This window comes from Pagrus major, chromosome 15, assembly GCF_040436345.1.
Source record: "Pagrus major chromosome 15, Pma_NU_1.0".
In the NCBI taxonomy this organism is placed as follows: domain Eukaryota; kingdom Metazoa; phylum Chordata; class Actinopteri; order Spariformes; family Sparidae; genus Pagrus; species Pagrus major.
The window spans coordinates 12,653,600-12,668,713 of record NC_133229.1 but is presented as its reverse complement, the minus strand read 5'-3'; the positions used below and the strand labels follow the sequence as shown (position 1 = coordinate 12,668,713).

At 41.9% G+C, this 15,114-nt stretch overlaps 2 protein-coding genes across 4 annotated transcripts in view; one reads left to right on the top strand and one right to left on the bottom strand.

The window, feature by feature from the left end:
• Positions 1-405: 405 nt before the first annotated feature.
• On the bottom strand, positions 406-4,108 carry mkks (MKKS centrosomal shuttling protein). The gene is made up of 4 exons (XM_073481365.1): positions 2,933-4,108; positions 1,595-1,776; positions 1,236-1,346; positions 406-1,133 (listed from the first exon to the last, which is right to left on the bottom strand). The coding sequence occupies exons 1-4, from the start codon at positions 3,918-3,920 to the stop codon at positions 705-707; spliced, it is 1,710 nt and encodes a 569-aa protein (XP_073337466.1). The 5' UTR covers positions 3,921-4,108; the 3' UTR covers positions 406-704.
• slx4ip (SLX4 interacting protein) overlaps positions 3,993-15,114 on the top strand; it is a 36,576-nt gene continuing 25,454 nt past the window's right edge. For 2 of the 3 annotated variants that reach the window (XM_073481368.1, XM_073481366.1), the window contains exons 1-4: positions 4,654-4,711; positions 5,348-5,405; positions 13,209-13,298; positions 14,050-14,176. In XM_073481368.1, the coding sequence (XP_073337469.1) occupies positions 5,379-5,405; positions 13,209-13,298; positions 14,050-14,176 (244 nt within the window). In that variant the 5' untranslated portion in view covers positions 4,654-4,711; positions 5,348-5,378. Of the gene's footprint in view, positions 4,020-4,653; positions 4,712-5,347; positions 5,406-13,208; positions 13,299-14,049; positions 14,177-15,114 lie in introns of those variants that run through there. The other variant, XM_073481367.1, reaches the window with a different exon arrangement.

Sequence of the window (15,114 nt, the reverse complement as noted above, 5' to 3'; positions counted from 1 at the left end):
TCATCAGTTAACTACTGCATGTGAAAAAAAAGTAGTATAAAGCCTTATGTGGCTTCAGAGGAAGCTGCATGTAATCTGATAAACTGCCTCCAGTGATCTCACTCGGTGGCTAAATTGCATTGTGGGTAATGTAGGTGCCAGGTATTGAAAAATAATCCACTGGTCCAGCATTGTACTCCTATAACACCATTAGACTCATTATGGACGGTTTAAAAACAAATGATCAAAATCGATACAGCAGAACCAGGGACACCACCTTTAACACACATTCTTTGTCCTTTTCAAAACTTGGTGCCTACATTACCCACAATGCAACTTTGCCACTGAGTGACATCACTGGACAGTTTATCAGATTACATGCAGCTTCCTCTGGAGCCACAAAAGGCTTTATACATTTTTGTTCACATAGTAGTACTCCCCAACCCTGTCAACACACTTAAATGTGTCAAATTGCTGGAGTTACCCTTTAATGACTGAACAAAGTGGTAAATCACAATATAACAACAGGACAGAGGCAAGACATTCCCACTGACTGACACCAGAGCGCAATCAAATTGCACTTGAGACAATTTCACTTGAGACAATACTAACATCTAGTGTCTGAACTGAATATTACAGTTGAAAATTAAAAACTGAATTAATTCCTCATTTTGGTCTTTACAAACTTTACAAAGAGTTCCACACTGAATAAAACATCTGCTCTGCTAGTTCATATCTTGAATTATATATCGCACATCCAGGGCAAGATTTGCAGTTTCTACAGCGACTTGCAATGCATTGACTTTAGCAGTGAAGGAGTCAAGCACATGTGGCTGCACAGCGGTGTCGCTGGCCAGTGGTGCAGGTGAGATCTGTGGGTATTTAGTGTTTAGATAAGTCCACTTCTTATTTGGGCTACTTTCCACCAGTCCACAGCCACAGGAGTCCAAATTGTGCTCCATGTGTTCTTTCATGACATCTGCAGGGAGAGTCCAGTGGTGAGCATGAGTCAGGTCGATTAAAGAATTCCCACCGTCGTGCTCCAGCGCTGCGGCCACAGACTCCAGAGAGCGGCAGAATCCCTCTACGCCAAGAAGGTAGTCTGTCTGTGAGCACCCTAGCGCTGATACTGCCTCTGTGACTTCATTCATGCTCTAAAAATATGGTATAACGAAGACATGTTTAAATGAGGTTGCTGTGGAGATAAGTTGAATCAATAATACTGGACTGGTTTAAGACTAAACAGTGGTTCTCACCTTGTGTCTGACATAAGCAGCTAAGTGGGTCTCAGTACACCCACCTCCGAGTAAAGCGGAGGGTTCCCTCAGGGTGAGCCTCAACACATGCTCTGTCTTCTGGCACACCACCTTTAACAAACAGAAACTAACACATCAGTTCATCGGTCATTCCAAGCTGATGTTGGATTCCAGTTCATGGATGGATGCTTTTATCAAAAATGCTGTAGAAGGATTGAGTCTGTCCCTACGGCTTTGCTTGTGAAATACTTTACCAGTTGAGTTTTATGGAGCCATTTATTATTAATCATATTCACAGAAAGAAGTAAAACCCCAGAAGCCGACAGTACAGTCTCAGCACACGCCTCACTTCCTCTTACCTTCAGCTCACTTAACATTGTCTCGTTCCTGTGACAGAGGGTCATCGTACAGATCGCTGACTCCCCAGGAGGCTGTAAATGCAGCATTGTCTTGGATCCAAACTGCCTAATAGTGAGATCCCTTACCTTCCCATAGGCCTGGGGTGGGATTGTGGTATGTAGTGTGGCCACAGGCTGGGCACCTGTTTGTTACGTGGACAGAAATGAAAGAGGACGTCACAGTCAGAGCAGGACAAGATACGCAAAACTGGACAGTACACTGTACATATGTATTTTCATGATTTCACAACTGAAGGAATGCAAAAATGGCAAAGATCACATTTACACACATTCCAGTATTATATCCCCAGGAATCCCCAATGCTCCTGCATAAATTATTAAAGGGTAACTCCGCCAATTTTACACATCAAAATGTGTTGACAGGTCTTTGGGAGTACTACTACATTTGTGGAATAAAATTGTATAAAGCCTTTTGGCTCCAGAGGAAGCAGCACGTAATCTAAAAAAAAAAAGGTCTCAGTGATGTCACCCAATGTCTAAGTTGCATTGTGGGTAATGTAGGCTCCGTGTTTTGAAAAAGAAAGAAGAATGCACGGAATAATCAAGGCAATAGCTGTGGTTCTGCTGTAACGATCTTGATCTTTTGTTTTTAGACTGTCCATAGAGTCCAACAGATTTTCAGACCCTGGCCCCTACATTACCCACAATGCAACTGAGCCACTGAGTGACATCACTGGAGGCAATATATTAGATTAAATGCAGCTTCCTTTGTAGCCAAAAAAAGGTTTAAGGCTATTTTTTCCACATATGCAGTAGCACTCCCCAACACTTGTAAACACACTTTAATGTGTCAAATTGTAAAACTCAAACCTTTAAGTAGCTTCAAAGTTGGATAAAATACTTTCATATCAAAATCAGCATCTGTTGTATTATCCAAGTATGCAAGCATACAAAGAATGTTTCTTGACTTTTGCTCCACAAATGGAAAAAAATCAAATAAAAACAGCATAATAAGTCCCAAATTAGAAATAAATAAATAGATCTATTTACAGTTAGTTATGATGGTTTTGAAATGGGATATACAACTTTGTAATGAGACATGGACTGTGTTGTGGATAAAGAAGTGAGATGTAACAAAGAGCAAAAATTGGATGGCATGTGAAACTAATATTTAAAGTAAATAACAGTGGAGGAGCCATAAAGGCTGCCACAAATGCCGCCATCTTGATGTTTTGGGATCTCAACGCTTATTTAAAAAACCTGTAGTTTTAAAGGGATTGCTTATATGAGATTTGTCTTGATGGGTCCACCCAGGATTTAAAACATTTAGAGGCTTACCTGTCAGCTGAGTAAGTGGCTCCATGAGAGTGATTCCCAGTCGCTCTATCACTATGATACCACGACTCCTCAGGTATTGCTGTAAAACTGGGTGGATCACCTTCTGGCATACAAAGAGCTTCACTTCATCTTTATCCACTTGTTTGCCGAGCTCCAGGAGCTGATCTAAGATCTGTGAGTCTGTGTCTACACCCGGATGCACCTCAATTCTCCCATCTCCTAGTTCAGAAAGATCTCCAGCAAGAGATGCACTAAACAAAACCATGCGCAGTGGATTTGAATGCAGGTTCTCTATATTGTTGAGGTGCAAGACATCAGGCGTGTCCACCATTAGACCTGGAAACACTGAAGAGCTAAGCACAGAGTGGCCTTCAACAGAGACAATCACTGTTTTGCCAAGTCTGACAGTACCTGGGCTGTTACAGGGAACTGTCAGCAAGAAAGCCTGGACAGCCAACCTGCTGATGTGAAGTGTCTCCTGCTCTGTTAGCACACACGCTGGTTTGCTGGAGATACTACTGCGAGCTAATTTGATCAAGTTCTGGCTGCTGCAGAAATCCAGCTTCACTTTAACACCACAGTCCTCTTGTTGTAGGTAACTAGTACACAAATCCAGCAAGTGCTTGTTCACTTTGATAACCACATTTCCTCTGAGACCAGACTGCTTTGCTTGCTCAATGAGAGACAAACAAAGAATAGCAGAAAACAAACCACATTCACTGAAACGAGAGACGTGGCTGAGAATGGAGGTTTTGATCAGATTGATGAAAGGCTGTGAGGAGGAAACAGCTGACAGGAGAACTGAGGAGGTTGAGGTGGTTACAACGTGCCCTCCAATGTTGTTATGGACCTGTTTTAGTCTTCCTCTCGGGCCAAAGCAAGATGTCAGGAGCTGACGAAGCAAATGAAGCTTGTTACAAATATCAGTGTTGTCCAGTGGTTGATCCGTACAAAGAGATGGAGCTTTCTTGACGAGCCGAGACATCATTGAACCAACATTTCCTGACAGCACTGGCACAGCAGATTCACCGGAGGATCGTTGTCGACAGGAAAACGTTACAGGAGTTGCTTGGCATAACGTTCAATAGTGAGTTTACTTACTAAATGACGAAAGAAAGACGAATTATAAGCGACTATAGTGTCCTTTAAACTGTCTGTACTGTATAATTTGACAGAAAACGCCACCTTCCTGCTTCCACGTTAAGCGCCTTTGCTTGCCACGACTCGGATAGTGACACTTACAGCAGTGCCTGACCAGAAAATAAACAAAAACTTGATACAACCGTTACCATAGTACACTATAACTAACAAAACAATGTTGATTGAATATCATACTCGCTATTATCTGACTAAAGATCATATTTAGACACATGTAGATAACGTGTAACGTCGACGTTGATACAGGCTTCTTCAATATGCAAGTCGTTTCCATGGCAGCGATCACAGCGTTGGGGTCCCAGTGGGGTCCTGTTCGATTAACGGTCGCATTCTTTTGGCCGTTTTTAGAAATTGTTACTGTAACGACAGATATTCAACATATTACTTCATAACTCTACTACCCCGCTGAATAACAGAGATGGACACTTGTTTTGTTACCTTAATCAGTGTTTCCGCGGTATATTTTTTGGCAAAAGTCATCCGCTGAAAGCTTTTGCCGTTCTTGGACTACAAACAAAGTGGTTGTGACGTCATCTCCTGCAGCCCCCCTTTCAAAACTGTTGGCGGTATGAAATTTGTTGTTCATTTTAAGGTTCTTACACAACGTTATATCGACCAAATGTAAGACCTGTGCAGTGTTATCAACGTGTCGTGTGATAATAATGGCTTAACGTTAGAGCCACCATGTTGTTTCTTAGAACTGGCCATTCGTTTTGTGAGCCCAGCTGTTCAGATTAAATGAACCGAGAAGTTAACCTACTGGGTAGCAAGCTAGATAAACTCTAATGAGATATTACGACGAAAATGCTTTAGCTGTAGACTAGCTTCATTTGAAGGAGCGATGTTAATTTAGTCTAGATTGATTTGCACAGTCTGAATATATTAGAGCGAACTTAATGGATATAACGTTAACACAAAAGTTAACCAACCTTTGTTAGCTAGGTTAGGCTGTCGGTTAACGTCAGGATTGACATTATCTTGGGTAGGACAACCATTAAAAATCTCTGTAGGTTATTCAATATTATTTAACAAATATCATCATACAAAGTTAATCTCTGAAAGAGTTGAATATCCCAGAAATATTCCTCGAAACTAGCTTAACCATTGACACTCAATAATAGACTAACGTTAGTGTTATTTTCTCCGGAAAGTGTGGTAAACTAAGCCTGACAGTATTAGTGACATGTTATGTATAGTTGCTGGAGAGAGTAGGTTTTAGGCCACTATGTGTAATCCATCACTATACACTTCTTCCAGGTGAAACAAGCTGACTGCTGTGTTCACTGCAATGGCTCCTCTCAAAGTTGTTATTAAGGTAAGTGAAAATTAATTAGTGTACAGAGCCAACTGCAGTGTTTTAATAAAGAAAAATGCTGAGTTATAGGGTATTATAGTGTTATATTAAATAATATTTTGTTATACTAAAATGTAAAAAAAAAAAAAGGCTCTACATTAATTTTGTAAGCCTACTATTGAATAAGGCTTGGGATGGACATACATAGAGGAAATAACGTAAAAAAATATAATACTAAGTGTTGTGTTTAACTCCACATTTATACTTAATGTATTTGTCTGTTTAACGAGTTTTGGAGAAGTTCTGTACGCAAAGTGTAGATTTTTGAATTATGTTTGCTGAGAACCTTCCTCAGCAAACTTTATTCAATTCTGTACCTATGTTCTATTGTATAAACCGGTTAAGTCAAGTCAACGGCTTATAACCTATTTCTTTGCAAAGTTTGTATGTTTAGATTGGCATGAAAACGTGTAACAAAGCAAGATGGTCTAATCACAAAAGAATGGTACCAAAATGAAAAGCTGTTCATCCAGACATGTTCACAAATACATTCTTTTGTATCTTTTGAACATGTACATATGGCATGTGCTGTAAAATCTATTGTTTTCAAGCAAAATAGCTTTTGGGTGCTTTTCACTGACCACATAGCCTCATAATTACTTTAAACAAAATGTTTCCCCACACAATATGCATACTAGATACTAAAGAAGATGAATCTGCATTTGATTAAAGCTTCTCAGCTTTTGTCAGTGTTCATGATAAACAACTATGTTTGTGTTATTGCCAAACAGTAGAACTGCGACAGACAGTCAAGTGGCTCAAGTGGCTAGAGTTATTATGGTCTATACCAAACCACTGAAAAGCTGTTGTGCAGAAGGGTAAAATATGCAATGCAGGAATGTACTGTGTGCTTTCTCCTCCAAAATTTACTTTATTCATTTTTTGTTTTAAAACATCTTCTTTACTGATGGTTTTGTCCTTCTCAGTAACAAATTCTTTGACCACTAGGGGGAAGTGCAGGTACATGTTTCAACTGTCCTGCCTCACATTCTGATGTTATTATTCATCCCTCAGAACACTTTATTCAGAGTTTCTGGTCACCTTTTGCAAATCTCATCTGACTGCCTCCCCGAGAGCCTTTTGTTAATCGGCACGGCCATACAGAGCAGAGGAAACTCATTCTATTAAAAAGCCATTGGTTCATCCTCGGTCTGATGCTCTGTCAGGAATAATGCGCATCAGATGTTTTTGTTAAGTGCAGGAAAAGCCACTGCTTTCTCTTTTGTTGATGTTTCATTTATTGAGAGTTTTTGGACGAGGGCCGCAGACATTTGCACTGATCTCTCACATCCTCCGTAATGCCATGTGTGCCTAGTTGACCAGATATTGCATTCACTCCCTTTATTTGTTTCATATGCATGCCTGCATACAGGCCACCCCACCACCACCCCCCTCAGTTGGTTGTGGGAGAGTAAAACCCTGGAGGTTCACGGAAGGTTCCTTCCCACTGGGCACATAATGATACTGTTGTGTTACTCTGCCTGAGAAAATGCACACAGCCTCTACCATGCTTAACCAGCTAACCACAAACAAGTATGTTAGACGGGATCAGACCAAACAATAGCATTCAAGGCACTAGTCTGGGCTCCTCTTTCGCAAAACAAAACACCACTACCACCCCGTTTTTTTAATGAATGAATTGACTTCTCAGAATATTATTGAACAAAAATCTGAAAAAGACATAGTTTCCATAAAGGCAATGTTGGAAAGTCTGCACAGAGAGTGAGGATTATTGGAGCAATTATGAGTTATGTTCCTGGATTCACCATGCTATGTTTAGTAGGGCTGTTCAGCAGTTTGTTTTATGATTCTTTCTCCTAAGATGTTTTCAAAGCAGCTCCCTCCCTGCTCTGAGGAACTGCAGGAGGTGCTGGTATGCTCCTTCTCAAATAGGCTTAGACTATATAGTGACCTGCCACTTCTCAGACCTCCCGAAAAGGGCCTGCAGGCTAAAACACTGATCCGCTGAAGCGCTCGCTGTCTGCCAGGACATTACTGCTGCAGAGCCCTGCAATCTGCCTTCTATTAGCAATATGCACTGCTGACTTTCTAATGTAGTCGGTTGAGGCGGAGTTTTTTAAGAACAAAAGATTGAGGTATCACAGAGCAGTTTAATGTCAGAGGTTTATGTGCTGTTTAGTGTTGTTGTCACTGTATAGATGAGCTCATATCAGACCACACATCTCGCCTCTGTACAAAGTCGTTGCAATCTGATTAGAAACATTTTGACACTTTCCAACTTGGGGAATCTTTCACAAGAGAAGGTGACAAGTGCCCCCTTTCAGCTCAGGACTGCCCCACATTTCTGTACAGAATTCACATTTCCTAATGAGGCCAAACACTTCTCAGCCTGCTATTTCTCTCTATCTACCAATTTCTTAAGGATGTGTCTGCCTGAGTTTTGTTTGCTGAGTGTTACCTGGAGATATTCCTGTCTGTTCTTGCTGCTTGAATTCCACTCTTGGGTTGTGTCTCTTTTTATCATCAAATAAAGAGGCCTCAGGTGTGCTAACATTCACCTGAATGAAAGGAGCTTTGCAAACAAAACACTTCCGTGCAGTATCTGTAAATAACATTCGCCTCAGTAATAATCATGTCTCAAGCTTCACCACTTGGTATCTGGCGGTTTGAAGAATTGGAAAAGAGAATGTCTTTTTTTATTTTTTATTTTTTAAAAAGGGGAAACCCAGGTGACTCACAGCACAGAAAGAGCTGGGAATGAGGCAAATAAAGCCTGAGAGCAAGGTTGTCACACCCACAGATCTAAAAGGCTCCCCTGGGTTCTTTGCAGAGTTGCAGAAAGAGAGAGAGAGAAAGTCAGAAAAAGAGAGAGACAAAGGGAGAGTGGGAGAGATGCAAGTTTTATTGAGTGAGACCGCATCTGCTGCCCCTTCTCTCCCAGTGTAAACATCTGCGGCTGGTTAGTGTTAGCCTCTGAGCTAAGTGCAGTCCGAGAAGGTCTGGTTCTTATACGGCGCGATAGCGATGGCAAAGGGCAGCGAGGTGGGGAGGCGGGTGAAGCTGCTTGAGGAGTTTGGGCCCTGTGCCCAACTTGGAGCAGCACAGGCGGGAGGATGGAGAGCCGGGTCTGGGAGAGAGATAAGGGAAGGTAGAGAGTGTTTTGGGAACTGAGAGTGATATAGACCAGAGCCCTGAAGACTAGAAAGGGAAAGGAGCCGTCAGCGGACTCGAGTCAGGATTTGTTTATTTACAGACAGAAAATATAATGGAATTTTCTCATGTTGTGCTGCAGACTGCGCGGGCAGCCTCAGACTCAGATGTTACTAATGTTTTTGTCTCTGTTAACCCCTTTTTTCCTGCAGGTCATGGATATCAGATTGGCGGTGGGGAGAATTAGGATAGAGAAGTTGAGCTTAGCCTGCAGGAAGACTCGGTCCTATTCATTCACTGTGTGACAGCACACAAAAGATGGCACAATAAAGGATTTGGTATTAAGTAGCGCTCCTTGCAGCCTCTCATTCAGCATTCAGCCTCTGTTCATAACTCTAAAAAGCCTGTGCAAGACAGAGGACAAAGCCGTGCTGGCCCACTTTAGTATGTATGAAAAGAGTAACTTCCTCTGGAACTTGGCCCTTTATCAAACCTTTCTGTCCAACAACAGCGACAGTTGCTCAGAGTATTGCCTTAAATTTGTCAAAGCACACAAAGTACACAAAATAGGATAGCTCATGAATTTGACAAATGGATATGTCAGGTTAATTAAATCCTTTAGGCTCCTGCTCATGATACTGTAGAGCTGGTGTTATAAAGAAAGGAATACATGGTAGTATTTGCAGAGAGGACTGTTTTGAAGTTGTTTATCCTGGTTTTTGTTTTGGCATACTGGATTTTCGGTGGGTCTGCTCAGGGTCTGTATTACTGCATCTACAAAGTATCAGGCTGCTTGCAGAGATCTCACTAAAGAAGGGCCATAGCTGGGCTTTAAAGGGAATACATGGAGGTCATAGTTCATGACAGAGTTCAGCCAAGAGATCTACAGGTCACTCTTTGTGCTGGGAGTTGACAAATTTAGACCACATGATGTGATTGTAGTCAGAGCTTTTGTGTAAAATTAGATTCTGCTGCGTTTTTGTCTTATCTGCCACACTCAACACAAACATCTTTTGTAAAAGCTCTGATAGCTGCACCTAAACAGCACAGCCTTGACTCAAAGATTGACACTTCAGCGGGAAATGTGCACCTCCACCAAACTGAAAGTTTTTGCTAAACAAATTAATTGTTTTTCTATCAGTGTGACTGCATTAGTTTGCATTCCTGACAAAATCCCCCATTTCTGAGAAGCCCAGGGAATCACATGCTGTTTTTGTGTGAGCGGCAGACCAATGTTTATCATTAATGTCCAGTTCCCAGTTGAGCCTTGTCTGCTGCTCTAATGTGATAAAAGGAAGTTAGTCTAAGGCTCGCTAGATGTCTGGCTTTCAGCCCAAAACACAGACTCAATCAGAGGCGCAGAAAACCACTTTAGGGGATTCCCCCAGCTGTATGTCTCCATAAGGGCCCAGCTACTCCCTATATTGCTCTCTTCATTCCAGGATATTGATCAAACTAACCTTGTGTTGCTCTTTAGGTCTTTAGCTTGTTTTATTTTGAGCCATGTACCCTTGAAGAAAAATCTTGTGGTCCCTGTTAGGATTTACATGCAGGGGACAGAATATTAGAAACACCTATCGTCATAAAGCAGTCCAATCCCACACAACCATTAACTATGACTTCAAAACTTATCATGGAGGTGAGAGATTTACTGCAGGGCCTCGTGGCAGAGTTCGTGTACTAGGGATGGAAATCTCTTGGCACCTCATGATTCAATTCGATTGCAATAAACGGATTGAAATGCGGTTATAAAATGATATTTGATGCATCTTGAATCATCAAAATGTTTGATTTCTGAACATGAGTTTGACCACTTGCTGCTTTTCAAGCATATTTGTCATGATTTATAATTAAGATAAAAAGACGTATTTACTTCTGTTATCTGCTTATGCTCAGCCATCCTCACCAGAACTCAAGACGTAGCCAAGCTTAAAACGTAAACCAGATGCACATGAATTATCTCTCATACATTTCACCATCCATTTGGTTCGACTGTGAGGACTGTACCAGAGCCAGACCAATACTCGATATGTTGGAGTAAAAAGTTCCAGTATATTGGCTGATGCACACATTTTTAGCACTTGTGACAAAGATATGTAATGGATGCAGGATATTTTCCACCTTAACAATAAACTTAACTGTCTAAATTGACTGAAACAGTAAACTTCATGGGGAATTGAATAATTATGAATTACCCCAAGCATCTTTTTCTGCATTGTAATGTCTTAAAAAAATAAAATGTCTTATTGTTATATTATATCTTTTGATAAACATTGCTTGGGCTCTAGAATGCACAGCCCAGTCTTTTACTATACAAAATAACTATAATACATATAATAATTATTTCGTCCACTTGGGTTTTAAAGGAGCTCTATGTAAAAATTTGTGCCAATTTTCATGCATTAATCCCTTTTTTTCATTGCCCGTATGTGAGTTCTTGAGTGTCTGGTCTCAGTGCAACAGTAGATAACGTTAGTTTGTGTTGGCGGACTTCTGAACCAACATTCAGCTTCGAGCACAACATAGTAGTTACATAGAGCCCCTTTAAATGTCCAATTATTGGCTTTCTGCATCAAAACATAATCTTTCAAGAGAGAATCACTATGCATAAGAATCGATCCCCCCACCCCCAAACCTTTTCCTATACCCAGTGTCAAATCTCTAAAGTCGGAGACTAAAGTCAGGATACCAAAACATGTCCAGCATGTGTCAAGTCCAACCCCAAGAAACCACTGTGGGGCCCATCGACCAGTCCGTCTCAGTGTTTTGATTGACAAGGTCTGACCCTCTGTTGCTAGGCTTTCCCACACTGGTAATTGTTGGAGGCAGTGAGCTGAGGCCACCAGTCATCCGTGGACCGCTGTGAGACAAAAGGGCGGAGGATGGAGAGAATACTGATCTGCAGGGATGAGTTGATACTGACAGGCAACGAGCACACATTTCATACTTGAGGGGCTCTGCTCTGTTCTGGTCCATGGCATTCTTGTCTTTGTGAAAGCATGTTTTGTTCATATTTTTGCAAAGTTTGTACAGAGAATTTTCTATTCATCATCATCATCATCACATCTTGATATTTGGGCTGTTTTTCACATATGTCAAAATGTGGAATGATGAGTCAGAGGATCACAGATTAATACATTGCAGTCATTAGCGACTTAGAAGGTCATTAATTTCCCATTAGTCACTGTCCCACTGAGGCATATACATACTTAAATACAAGTTGGCACACATTAGGGCCTTAGGACTTGACATGTCTTGCAGAGGAACAGCGCTAGCTGTGACTGAAATTGATTGACATTCACTGATCGGTCATATGGGGGCGCCCTCTCCCCCAGTTGACCAACAAGGAAGCAGCTTCACTTCAGTAATTATTTGCAGAAAGACAATGAGAGGAAAATTCTCTCATACGGATAAAAGAAGAATACTTGTCAGCTTTATTTGCTCAGAGCCAGTGTTTAGCCTTTTAATGTGACTTGATGAAAGGTTCCCTGTCCAACTTCAGTTTTATAACTGTGAATAAAACTTTCTCGGTCTCATTCTTTGACGAAGGAGCGAACTGAACTCCTTTTTAAACAAGAGGAGGAGACAACTGGAGAGAGTGAGGAGCTGGGAAGTGTAAGCTTGTGTCTAGAATTAGGACCTAAGCAGCGAGGGCCTTCCCCTACACACCCCTCTAATTCGTTCTCTCACGTCACATCCTTCAAGTCTGGGTTGTAGAGTTTAGTCATTCTGTCTGCAATACTGCAGCTCAGGGGATGAGGCTGGCTTAAAACAAAGCTTTCAGTGTGCATAAGTACTCTAAATGAATAATCTCTGTTTTTTACACACTCTTTTCCAGTTCTGTGCCTGGTTTTGTCTTCATGTGTCTTTGCTGCCCACGTTCAGTTCAATGCTTTTTGCTGCATTATCATTTTGGGGTTTTAGGGCACTGCTTGTTGCTCCACTGTGTCATGTTGTGGGTGGTCTCAGTCCATCCATTACTTCCTTGTCCAGGGGAGAGGCGAAGTTCACACGAGACCCACATGCATTTGCTCTGTGCAGCGGGCAGCATTTGCACTCATGTGTAAACCATAATCAGGCTGGCCTGAGAAAGATGTAACAGCAACTTAACCAGCCGCGGCATTTCTGGCCTCCCTGTCCCTTGTAGCTTATTGTCATTGACACGATGACGTAGTGCTCGAGGAATCCACTCTGCAGCCCTCTTCTCAGCTCTCTACAGCACTCAAAAGTTATAGTGCAGAAACATGCTTTAGTGTAGATCTGCAGGGTTTTATCACCACTCTGATCCAAAGTAGGATAATCGCCATTTATGTGGTACATCTTTAGACTTTTCTGAGCAGCTTGTGGGACCTGAGGCACTGACTACATTGCAACACTTGTAGAACAAGAAAATAGTTTTTACGCTGAGATAGGGGAAATTTGAGGAGACAGACAGGGCCTTACTTTTTTGTAAAAAGAGATTGGTAAAGAGATGGCTAGACAGAGAAACAGGAGGGAAGGGACTGCCGAGAGAGGCCTGGGGTGATGTTTGAGGACACAGGGGGTCGTTGTGGTTTGTCTCGCTGTCAATCACCCACACTCTGATTTCCTTTGTTGTCTGTGAGCTCAATGCCCCTTAGCAACCTGTGGCTGTCCTTCCTCTTTGTGTTACAGTGTGGGAACTTTGCCGTGCTGGTGGATCTCCACGTTCTGCCCCTGGGCGGCCGAGAGGACGCCAGCTGGTTTACTACGGACCACATCGAGGTACAGAAACCGGGAGAAGGGCGTGGGTGTGAATAAGTGTGTGAGTGAATATATGGCTTGTGTTCTGCTGGGGGCCTTTTCAAAAGACAGCAGCAGCGTGGAATCTGAAATGACTTTGAGCCTTCTGTCTATTCTTCTCAGGGGTTTTCATTGTTGTTCACTCATCGCTCCACCCAGCCACTTGTGGAGTTGTCTTACTGGCCTTTTACTTCAGACTACTTTCCCGGTGTTCATCATCAAAACCCGTGTCCTCTCATGTTGCTGTATTGACATTAGGCAATCTTTTTTTAGTGAACATCCTTTATTTGTGAAAAACGGACTGTTCGGCAAACATAGATCGATAGTGGTCGTGGAGATGGGAGTGTAAATGTGTTGTTTCGGGGGGGGCAGACAACTTCCTCCGGCAGGTTCTGAAGGGGGACCCCTCATCTCCCTCTGACATTCTTTAGTTTGGAATCCAAAGTACATCCGATTGAACTTTTCTTGTGGGGGATACAATGAGCAAGCCAAGCTTTAAGCAATGGTGGCAGGCAGGCTTAGGATTTTGGAATGACTGGAAAGATGCAGGCTCCCCCTTGTTGCAATTCAAAATCAACTTTTCAAGTCATTCATGAGATATTCATATTTATCGCAACTCATGATTCTCCAGATAGTGGAAATTGATCACAAACAACTTATTAACAATATAAGATGTTATTGTGTATTATGGAAAAATCCATCCCTAACTGAGATACCTGCACACTGTTTGTAGGATGTCACAGCCATGGTTCGAGATTCCGTGGACCAGAGGGTTAAGCAGTACTCAGAGTCCTTCCACAATAGAAGACAGCCCAAACAGAAGAAGGAGCTGGCACCTGCTTCAGCCTTTTTTGTGAAAGGTAATACACCATCATCTTGGGCTCAGGAGGTAGAGCGGGTCCTCCACTAACAGGAAGGTTGGTGGTTCGATGCCCGCTCCCCTTGGGCAAGATACTTAATCCCAAAATGCTCCCGACGGCTGTTCCATCGATGTGTAAGTGTGGGAATGAATCATTATTGCTCCTGCCACCAGTGAATGAATGCGTGAATGAATGTATCAATACGGTCTTGTATTGTAAAGCACTTCGAGTGGTTGATAAGACTAGAAAAGCTCTATATAAATGCAGTCCACTTACCATCTTGCAACCTTTAATACACTATATACTAGAGCCAAATAATCCAGTATTTATTATGATATAACTGAATTGACATAATTCATTGCTTTATGATCCATTATTGTGTCTAACTTCTTCATGTGTTTACTTGGAGCATTAGTTTAAATGCTTATTTGGTAATCAGTACAAGTCATATTTATTCAGTTTTGATTATACCGTTGCTCATTCCTCTGGAATGTAGTCATCTTAGTCTTCCCTTTCTTTGTCTTAGGTGTGTCTATCATCAGCTCTTGAATAAGTAAAATAGTTTACTTTGGCCATGAACTGAAAACCATTATTTATCTTCTTAGACCTCAGTTCAGAGATATGGCTGTGAGCATGGAGGTGGGCCACTGAGCTCTGAGGAGGAGGATGGGAACAGAGTTTCAAAACAGTCTTATTTCATGGCTACCTTTTTAAGGAGAGTGTGGGAGGAAAGACAACAGAACTAGTTGGGACATGGTTGCTCTCTACGCCCAGGGTGTGACCTGTAGGCAAGAGCTGATAGCCAATTTTGCATTGTGTTGAAGTGTTTAACTTGGCACAAAATGTAGGTCTATTAAAGTGCCTAATGTTTGGTACCCTCCTTTGGTGTGTGCAGTGTTGGCACACCTCTTTGCTTGGAGTTCACTGGATAACACTAG

What these genes read in the sequence shown, in the direction of transcription:
- mkks (XM_073481365.1), bottom strand. Translation starts at nt 3,920, where the DNA reads ATGATGTCTCGGCTCGTCAAGAAAGCTCCATCTCTTTGTACGGATCAA. An exon ending in GCCACTTACTCAGCTGACAG is followed by an intron (nt 1,777 to 2,932) that starts GTAAGCCTCTAA and finishes CGTAACAAACAG; the next exon opens with GTGCCCAGCCTGTGGCCACA. An exon ending in CAATGTTAAGTGAGCTGAAG is followed by an intron (nt 1,347 to 1,594) that starts GTAAGAGGAAGT and finishes TGTTTGTTAAAG; the next exon opens with GTGGTGTGCCAGAAGACAGA.